Source organism: Anguilla rostrata, chromosome 17 (genome assembly GCF_018555375.3).
Source record: "Anguilla rostrata isolate EN2019 chromosome 17, ASM1855537v3, whole genome shotgun sequence".
In the NCBI taxonomy this organism is placed as follows: Eukaryota; Metazoa; Chordata; class Actinopteri; order Anguilliformes; family Anguillidae; genus Anguilla; species Anguilla rostrata.
In genome coordinates, this window is record NC_057949.1 from 19,475,822 (window position 1) to 19,486,465 (window position 10,644).

Consider the following 10,644-nt stretch of genomic DNA (forward strand, 5'->3'; position numbering starts at 1 on the left):
GGGCAGCTGTCAGACCTCTAATGACTTACATCCATTCCAACACCTGTGTCACAATGAATGAATATAAATACATAAATAAATAAATAAATAAATAAATAAATAAATAAATAAATAAATAAATAAATCCCCCAAAGGTAAAACAGTGATGAATCAGATAATCAACAGAAAGGTGACCCATAGTTTGTAAAAATTCATGTCCTTCTTTTGCAAGCACCTGCTTTGGAAATGCTTAATTTCTAGCATAGCCTGGAGCATATCATCTGAAATTATTGCACCGTCATTAGGCAAACAGACTTTCGGAAACCTGGACTCATCATATCCTTAATACGCATATAAGTGATGTCACAATTAAATGTTGGACTAATGTTGACTTTTTGGAAATGTAGAGAGATTCGTTTTATTTTGTTTTCAAGATTAAGAGCGCATTTGAATGTATTCAGCGTTGAAGTGCTTCCAGTGGGGTGGAGTGTGTGTGTGCGCGCGTGTGAGAGAGAGAGCGAGAGAGAGAGAGCTTTTCCTTTTTCCCATCTCTTCCCAGCTGCTGATCGACACAGCGGCAGTTGCTGAGAAAGCGAGGAGACAGAGGTGAGTTGACTCAGCCACGACGTGCATGTTTTCGCTCGATTATCAGTTGGACACGTCACTCCTTCACCCCACTAGCAACCCGTCAATTTTGCGTGAATTTTTTCATAATATTCATTAACGCTTTATCTTTTCTAATTCTACCGAATGCATTTTGGCAAGTTTCATAGCCTTTACCAACGGCGGGATAAACTTGTGGCTTAACTATGTACCAATTTTGAATTATGATGATCAGATCTTTCATCTCACGCTGAAACATTTACCCTGCATTCGTGGGAAGGAATTAAACAGGATCTCAAAAAAGCTCTGTAATCATTCAACGTATGGTCCAGAAGGGTTATGTATGAACAATAATCAAACATTGATTAGACTATATAAGAAAGTAGGCTATTTAAATTTCATTCAAAATGCTAGAAAATGCACGTTTTTTTCTTGGCAATGACTTGCGCAGGTATGATGCGTAACTCTCCAAGTGTGGAAACTCTCACTGCCTCTTAAGTAGGTTACGATCATCTGGCATGCTATAAATCCGCTATGAAATTACACAGGCCAATTAAGAAATGTTATGGGCCTGTTGGTGGTCAGCGAATCTGTCATTTTCTTGAAAAGTGAAGTTTTTCCACGAATTTATGAGTAGCCTTTTCAAAGTTGTTAGTTGTTAACTTTGCTAGTGAAGTTGGCTACACGTAACGTTAGCTAGATAGCATGCATTCTGTATGTAATTTATTTCCCCTGACTAAAATAATAATAATTAAAGCCGCAAGCGGCGTTGGGAGGGGTCCAAGTATTGGCACTATCGCGCCCCCTATTGAGCGATTTTAAAATTGTTTTGCCCTCATGATCATATACCTTCACCCCACATATCTACTGAATATCATGATGCTTGTATAAAATATTGATGATTTATGGCCAATTTTGTGCTAAGAGACGCTGTCGGATGACTTAGTTGCATCACCATGGATGTGTCCTGGCCGCTTGCCGTAAAGGCCTTTACTATGTCATAACACTTAGATGGCATGCCGTTACACGTTAGATGGCCCGGCGTGTATGTAGAGCTGCAGCGCTTCCGTGCGGCAACTAAAAAAGGCGTCACACTAGTGTTGTCACGATACCAAAATTTTGACTTTGATACCGATACAAGGTTTATTATCACGATTCCCGATACTGAAACGATACTGATTCAATACTCGGTACCTAACGATACTGAAATTACCTTAATAGATCAGAAACGTAATGTCCACAAGGGTTGACCTCATTGACCTCATGGTATCATTTTTTAAAACTTTGTCTCGTTTATTTCGTTACTCAGTGAGCAGCGTTTTCACTGCCGTATTGGCATATTTTGGGGCTATTGTCGGGTTTATCTTGTTGCTAAAAAAGCCCAAATGGCGGGCAAACAATATGGCAGACATAGGTGGTCCCAACAGCAAAGTTGTAGAGCATGTTCAGATGCATAGGTCGATGAAGTTGTATGTTGATCTGACTTATGGTGTGGGAGCTATGGCCTTTTAAGCCTGACCCTTTGTTATAGCACCACCATCTGGCCAACATAGGTGATTTTTAGTGCCTGAGTAGTGGGGGGCCATAAGAACCCATCTACCAAATTTGGTTGCTATAGGACTTATGGTTGCTGAGCCTCAGACACTTTTAGCAGAGAAAAATAATAATAATAATAATAATCCTAACAGATACAATAGGGTTCCACCAGCTTCGCTGCTTGGACCCATAATAATAATCCTAACAGATACAATAGGGTTCCACCAGCTTCGCTGCTTGGACCCCTAATAATCCTAACAGATACAATAGGGTTCCACCAGCTTCGCTGCTTGGACCCTAATAATAATAATAATAATAATAATAATAATAATAATAATAATAATAATAATAATCCTAACAGATACAATAGGGTTCCACCAGCTTCGCTGCTTGGACCCCGAATGAATAAGTGAATAACCAAGTTGCAACTATAAACAGTAATCTTGCTAGAAGGATAGTATTCCATTGAAAAAGCTACCCAACCTCGGGCATCTAGCTGCGTAACGTAACTAGCTGTTACTTACAGGTCCAACAGAAAACAGGCCAACTCTGCTTTACTTTTCATCCCCTTGGCGAACTTAGCTGTCGCCACCGAAGAAAAGTAATTCCAATGTTGACTCTAGGTATTGGACGAGCCCTGTCGGTTGTCTTTTTGCTTCACTATATCTAGGATTCTTCATATCTGCCATTGCCGCAGACTAGCAACAAACACGTGTTCGCTCATAAACATTCATTATTAATTATCACATGCATACAATGACAACGTAAGTAGTGGGATTTGAAATAGAACAATTGAAAGCTGTGCACTAAAATGGAGTATGCAAATATTCAATAAATGGCCAGAGGGAGTCATCAGGGAGTAGCTGTTTTGATCAGAAATTAAAATTAATTTCTAATTAATTCATATTTAATTAGTTCATATACTGCAGTGATATACACTCACCAGCCACTTCATTAGGTACTTGCTAGTACCGGGTGTGGTCTTCTGCTGCTGTAGCCCATCTGCTTGAAGGTTTGGCGTGTTGTGCGTTCAGAGATGCTCTTCTGCATACCTCGGTTGTAACGAGTGGTTATTTGAGTTACTGTTGCCTATCTATCAGCTCGAACCAGTCTGGCCATTCTCCTCTGACCTCTGCCATCAACAAGGCATTTTCGCCCAGAGAACTGCCGCTCACTGGATATTTTCTCTTTTTCGGACCATTCTCTGTGATGAGATGGTTGTGCATGAAAATCTCAGTAGGTCAGCAGTTTCTGAAATACTCAAACCGGCCCATCTGGCACTAACAACCATGCCACGTTCAAAGTCACTTAAATCACCTTTCTTCCCCATGCTTGGTTTCAACTTCAGCAGATCGTCTTGACCATGTCCACATGCCTAAATGCATTGAGTTGCTCCCACGTGATTGGCTGATTAGATATTTGCGTTAATGAGCAGCTGAACAGTTGTACCTAATGAAGTGGCCAGTGAGTGTACTTAATAATTATAAGACTTATTTCAGTGAAAAACAATCTCTGTGCTATGACACTCAAACGTAGGTAGCCTACTGCACCTGTGATTTTACTTGTGATTTTGTCAACCTCCCCAGGTGCAGCTATGTTTGAGGCGTGGCTGCCTGTTCTTCTGCTCCTCCCCCTGGTGACTTCTGTCCCGCCCCCTTTTGGTACCCCTCCCAGGACATGCCGCCGCTGCTGTGACCATCTGGAGGGCGCCCCTGCCCGAAACCAGATGCCGGAGATTCGCACATACATTAACATGACGATCCTCAAAGGTATTCCTGCTCCGGAATGAACTAAGTGCCTTTTTCAGTTTTCTTTAATGCCACTTGATTCCTAAATTTAAGATTTCCTTATGCCTAAAGTGAGATTTGAACACAGGCCTCTCACTCCAAAAACAGCTAGCTAGGGTCAGCTACAGGGAAATCGTCCCTAGCCAAGGGCAGTGTTGCTATTTTTAATCTGAGGGTTGCGTAGTCAGACAGTGTTGTCACGGTAACCTGCCACAAAGCCTTCACTTTACCGCACCTTACTTATATAGATTGACTTATATTGCACAGGCACTCCAGAGTGACTAACACAGCTTTTATCCTTTTACATACAATCCATTTATGCAACTGTATACTTTGCTGCATGAATTCAGTATCATGCTCAAGGGTACAATGACTCTGCTCCCGCTGGGAACCAAATCTGCAACTTTCGAGTTACAAAGCTTAGTTCTCCAACCACTATGCTACATCTTTATAATTGAACTGCACATACCAGTGCAATATCAATAATAGGTCTATTGCATTTGAGTTGGTCATAAAATACGTAATGCATTTCATGATAGATTATATATTATATATATATATATATATATAGAGTTATTAAACATTACAACTGTAGGTCTTATTTGCAGCTTATGTTACGCAAAAGTATTTGTGGTTCTTAAGGGTTAAATACGATGAATGTGACCAAGCTGGCTTCATATGGGCTTAATTACTAAGCCCAAGCCTAAAAGAGTCAAATACAGGACATATGGCATTGCTTTATTGTTTGATCTATGCCTCCACAAAATTGTCATAGAGGCCCTGCGACACATTCTAGCAGCTGCCATCAGATTCTAAATCTAGAGGGTTTCTGTGCTATAATTCACCTGTTACATTTTTATTTTTTTTGCCCTCTGGTTAAAGGAGGTTGTTTTTTAAAAACTTCCATTTCTGGATGTGTGTACCCTCCATCCCAGGTGCTGGCGGGGGATGTGCTTTAATCTGGCACTGAACTTGCTCACGTGGCGGAGAGTGCGACTGAGAGCTGTGAATGAGACAACTGCAGAGACCTGCAGTGGAGCGCACTGCACTGTGCGGCTTGCTCAGAGACATGCGTTAAAACATTAAAGTGGAACACCGAGGAGGGGAAAAACAAGGATTTCATAAAGAAAATATAGCACTTACAGAGAGACAAAGCTGCAGTGCATATTTATTTATATTGTACTTACATATTTATTATGTACATTTTGTATATACACAGTTAGATGTGTGAGGTGAAGTCGAACCGGCTTCAAACCGGCGATCCTCAAGTCATAATTCCTGCTCCCCATCAACTCTATTCCACTGTGTGGATGTGGAACAGCAATTTAGCAAGAAACTGCAGAATGAATACTCACATTTACTTATGCTGGAAACCTGAAGTGGTATTTTTACTGAACATATGACTTCATCTTTACACTCACATGAGCAAGTGCGTGAGATTTAGTTGTGAATTTCTGGAGTCGGTATGGTCTGTTCTGTGTAATTTACCTGTGCCCTGGCTTCGTTGTGCCTTTTACCTCACAGGGGATAAGGGTGACCGTGGCGATAAGGGGACGCCCGGGAAGGCGGGAGCAGAAGGGCCGCCAGGATCACGGGGGCCTATGGGTCCTAAAGGAACCAAAGGCCAAGCTGGTGCCCCAGGAGATGCCTGCAAAACTCAGCATGCTGCTTTCTCTGTGGGCCGAAGGAAGGCACTGCACAGTGTAGACTACTACCAGGCCCTGGTCTTCGACACGGTCTTCGTCAACCTCCACGAGCACTTCAACATGTTCAAGGGCAAGTTCTACTGCTACGTCCCGGGGATCTACTTCTTCAACGTCAACATCCACACCTGGAACTTCAAGGAGACCTACATGCACATCATGCACAACGACCAGGAGAAGGTGATCCTGTACGCCCAGCCCAGCGAGCGCAGCATCATGCAGAGCCAGAGCATCATGCTGTCCCTGGAGCAGAACGACGAGGTGTGGGTGCGCCTGTACAAGCGCGAGCGGGAGAACGCCGTGTACAGTGACGACGTGGACGTCTACATCACCTTCAATGGCTACATCATCAAGCCCAGTCTGGAATGAACCCCTAGACCAAGGGTGTTAAACTCAAAGCCCTGGAGGGCCACAGTGTCTGCAGGTATGAGCAGTCAGTCAAGGCTTTGAGAACTAGGTGCATGGACTCTTTAGCCAATCACTACTGCCATAGACCATTATGAAAATTAGGGGGGTGAGGGGGTGGCGGCATACTCTAACTTTGTTCCCTCAACTTGAAAACTGCCTGAATCTTCGTACTGGCCTCAGGGAAACACATTATCTCCCCTCAGTTACCTTATATTAAAGTTGGATTCAAATAGAGTAAATTCCCTGTGTAAGACAGCGTTGTTGTGGAGGCAAATGAAAACCTCTGCCTGCAGCCGCCAGGTTCATTGGCCCCTGCTCACATTTCAGACAGAAGTGATGACTTCTGGCGGCCATCTTGTTGCCTGGCCTTCCAGTGCTGGCCAAACACAACGGACGTGTGGGTCTCTGTACATCTCAGTGATTTCTTGACAGACCGACTGGTTGGTTGGCTGCTCCTGCGGGTGAAAGACTTGATACAGGAATGCACAGGGCATGCTGTTCAAAGTGTCTTGTGAGATCAAAGGATTACGCTTGGCTTGCCTGTAGTTTCTCAGGACGTAACATGCTCAGAACATCGTATAGCTCGGCGTGGCTCTCTGTTTCGTCTCGATGCTGTTACAGTTGTGAGGTCACGCATCGGACGAGTGGTTTTTACTGCCTAGCCAAATTCTGCAAACACCTACGGCAGGAAAAAATCAGGCCTCTGATGCTCATAAACGATCGAATGATTAATACCAAAAGAAACATTTGAGACTTCTCCATTTGCTCAAATCGGTTGTGAAGCCTCTCTTCCAGCTTGATGCATAGTTTTGGAGTGGTTTGCGCCAGGAGACGCACTTCAGGCAGTCAGGGAGTAGTACATCAGGAGAGAAAGGAGGAAAATGAATGCAGTAAATCTCTGTGGACGCTGCATTTTTTAAGCCTGCTCCTACGTGGCACTCCAGCATCACAGCGTTTCGACTCAATCACGCGAGAATGAGCTTTTGCCTGAATCCAGTCCAACCACAGAGGAATCTGCCCTTCATTTGCAGTTACGATTTTGATAAAATCAAGGTATAATGAAAGATCTTAATAGGTGCTCAGGTTAATGAGAAAGTTAGGAAAATGGAATATAATGCTAGATATTAAGGCTATAAGTATGTTTATGTTTATATCACTGCCATAAGTGTGCAATTATCACTACACCCCTATGCAATATTAAGTGGAAAAGCTAGAAAGTGGTTACATGTCTGAACCTAAGCTTTATTACTAGCCTCAGGCCTAAATCTGCCTCACTAAGAAAATTCTGTTTCAAGTTCTGTGAATACAAAGCTGACTGACAGCAGTGGAGTCCACTACACAGCTGAACAAAGCACAGTTAAACTCTGCACAGCTGAACACAGCACAATTCAACCCTGCACAGCACAACACAACACAGCTGAACACAGCACAAGTAAACTCTGCACAGCTGAACATAGCACAATTCAACCCTGCACAGCACAGCACAAACTCTGCACAGCTGAACACAGCACAATTCAACCCTGCACAGCACAGCACAATTAAACTCTGCACAGCTGAACACAGCACAAGTAAACTCTGGACAGCTGAACACAACACAAGTAAACTCTGCACAGCTGAACACAACACAATGAAACTCTGCACAGCTGAACACAACACAAGACAAGACACACATCTGAACTGAGATGTAGCACAAAGGTTCGAGGGTTCTGTCTTCCTTGATGGGCACAGTGTGGTGTATGGTGTGTGTCTGGGTTGTGTCTTCTTGGATGGGCACAGTGTTGTGTAGGTTGTGTGTCTGTGTTGTGTGTGGAGCTTTGCAGTTTACAGAGACACAATGGAGCTGGTAGTTGCCTGTGTTACAGTGTGATTTGACACAGGACAGAGAGTGTGAGAGAGAGAGTGCGAGAGAATTAGAAAAAACATCTTCAAAATGCATTGCAATATACAAGCTATTCCTATTCAGAGACAATAAATATGTATCTAAATATGTGTCATCCTGCCATACCCAGAGGGACAGTGAGTATATATGATATCCACACCTATATACACCTATTTACAGTATATAATCTTTGTTTATATGCTACTTTTATGTTACGTTTGTGTTTGCAAACTTGTTTGTTCTGCTTTGGCAACACAGTTTCATTTTTCATGCCAATAAAACTCATTTTGAATTTGAGAGATAAGGGTAGTGACAGGTTTGACAGGTAAAGCTGAGCTGTCAGTAGTGTGTGTGTGTGTATGTGTGTGTGTGTGTGCGGACTCTGTAAGATCAGGGTCAAGTTCATATGCAAAGGTCTCTTATCTGTTGTTTTATTCATGCCAGAAACCCAGCTCCAGCAGAGACAAGGATCTCTTACTGTCTGGCTGGGAACTGGAGCTCCAAAATGCCTCCTTAGTCGTTGCATGGTCTTAAAAGAGCTCCAATTACAGCTTTTCAGCCACTGCGAAATACTTACCCACTCTGGCCATCTGTAGAAGGGACACAAACAGGACCAGCAAAGGCAGTGCAGCAGCCTATTGATATGCCTGGTTTAGATGTGTGTCTCTGAAAGTGTAATTCACGGTTTAGCTCTTTGCGTGTCGGAACAATTTAGCTCTGCTTCCTGTTTTTTTTCCTCCAAAGCAAACGACTAAACCCAAAAAAATCCTATTTCAAAATACTGTGGTGATTTTCAGTCATGTCAGATTCACAAAATGCCATCCCTGCATGGGTATGCTCGTCCTACTGTGCATGCTTACATACAGGCCCCAGGTTGAGAACCCTGCATTTACTGTACTTAGCATTCGAAAAAGGAGAACAAATCATGGAGCTATATTTCATATTTCAGTCATGACTCTGTGATTAATAAAAATACTAATAATCACATGGTGGAGCACAAAGGACTTTTCTTTAAAAAGATTATTTAAAAAATATCAGTTAACAGACCTCCAGAGTGATTACACAGATAATGAATAATAAAAAAAAACTTACAAACCTTTTATACTGCTGGATATTGCAGTGAAGCTGTTTGGGTTAAGTGCCCTGCTCAAGGATACAGCAGCAATTTCCCAGCTGGGAATCAGACTCACAACCTTGATATTTCCTCTGCACAGATAATAAATGTCATGCATGGAAAATTGCCCTAAATTTCAAAAGCAAACCTGCTTTGCCTTTTTGGTAGGCTGGAGAAACTGAAGTAAACTGAAAAGAAAGTAAGACAGAAGCATATAAACTGAAGCATATAAACCTCAAGATGGTTTTCAACTCATTTCACTGTCAGTCCGGGAATTGTTTCAGAATGCAACCACACTATAAACACCATTATCACTGTTTCAAACTGAAAATACTCTGTAGGATTTAGCAGACGCAACAACATGGAGTTCAAATAGGTTTCCCCAATGTCACCATAATCATTATGAGATCTTAAATTAACCAGCACGGTTTTGCACCACAGTCACATGAAGTGTTAAATCTTAGTCCTCCAATTAGTGGCTGTGGTAGAATCATGCAGTTCATTTATCAAGCACTATAGGCAGTGCTATGCTATACACAAACTCAGTCCCAAACTTAGTCTAAGGGAATTTATTATTTTTTGGGTTTTTGTTTACAACATCCAATCAGCTGTTATCTGTAGTCTGTAGAAGAGAGTATGTTCGGGATTCAATCAATATTTTTTTTAACTAGATCAACAAAATCAAAAATTACTATTTTGCTTCACAAACATAGGTGAGTTCAGCGTTCACTAAAACTAACTTGTCTATCAAAAGTGGAACCCTTGGATTTATTTGGTTAGGAGAAATATTGATTGATGCACACCTGTTTAATTTACTGACTAATCAATTCATAAATTGATTGATCAGTTGGTTGACAGGCAAAATCATGGTGGAGTCCTAAATACTAAATATTGGGACATATAATTACTGAAAATTCTAAAATGGAAAAAGAAAGGCTTAAAAAGCAAACCTGCATTCTGAATAAAGAAAACTATAATACATAAATGCATGTCCTCAATTACTTAAATTGATTACAAATTTGGCCAGGTGAAAAGCCAGCACACACAGAGGTCCATGGCAGTGGAAAACTGGAATTTTCCAGTTCACCAGGTGGCTGAGCTGTGTGAAAACCCAGGTCTTTGGTGAATACAGACAAGACCGTTCCTGCCTGTTTCCTCGACCTGAATCCACAGGATCGCTCCAGTTCTGTCCTTCGCTCCATGGACAGGGACTGATTCAGCCCTCTTTCTCTTCGGCCCATGCCTTGATGCTGTCTGGTGCTCCAGATCCATCATCTGGCTCCTCTAAACTGCATTATTCTGAACAATACCATTTGGTCTTCTATTATTCCCGTTAGCTTTCCTCTCAGCTGTAACCTGCTTAACTCATTTAATTTGCTGTCTGTTGCTGGTGTTCGCTCTACTTGCTCTTTTTGCTCAGTCTCTTGCCTTTCTATTCGGTCAAGTATCTTTGTGACAGTTCTCTGTAAAAAACGCTATGCCAATAAAATTGAATTGAATTTAGATGAGGAAAATGTTTTTAGAGGTATTTGTTGTTATAAGCCAGCAAAATGCATTTAATTATATTTGGTGGAAAAAATAACAATTATAAGCAAATTGTATCCAAGGCTCCCATTTCCTATGACAAAATGGAAA

The 10,644-nt window shown here is 41.9% G+C and overlaps 1 protein-coding gene across 2 annotated transcripts; it reads left to right on the plus strand.

The window, feature by feature from the left end:
- Window positions 1–277: 277 nt before the first annotated feature.
- LOC135243868 (complement C1q tumor necrosis factor-related protein 1-like) lies at window positions 278–6,083 on the plus strand. 2 transcript variants are annotated; one of them, XM_064315959.1, is made up of 3 exons: window positions 278–585; window positions 3,793–3,887; window positions 5,430–6,083. In XM_064315959.1, exons 1-3 carry the CDS (start codon window positions 431–433, stop codon window positions 5,975–5,977), a joined length of 798 nt encoding a protein of 265 aa, XP_064172029.1. In that variant the 5' UTR covers window positions 278–430; the 3' UTR covers window positions 5,978–6,083. The 2 variants fall into 2 exon arrangements, with proteins under 2 accessions (XP_064172029.1, XP_064172030.1); XM_064315960.1 differs by having other exon boundaries at window positions 451–585; window positions 3,705–3,887.
- Window positions 6,084–10,644: the final 4,561 nt, after the last annotated feature.

Excerpts from the sequence above, each read along its gene's own strand:
- LOC135243868 (XM_064315959.1), top strand. The coding sequence starts at position 431 with ATGTATTCAGCGTTGAAGTGCTTCCAGTGGGGTGGAGTGTGTGTGTGC. Across the intron at positions 586-3,792 it reads GAGAAAGCGAGGAGACAGAG|GACATGCCGCCGCTGCTGTG; the intron begins GTGAGTTGACTC and ends TACCCCTCCCAG. Across the intron at positions 3,888-5,429 it reads TAACATGACGATCCTCAAAG|GGGATAAGGGTGACCGTGGC; the intron begins GTATTCCTGCTC and ends TTTACCTCACAG.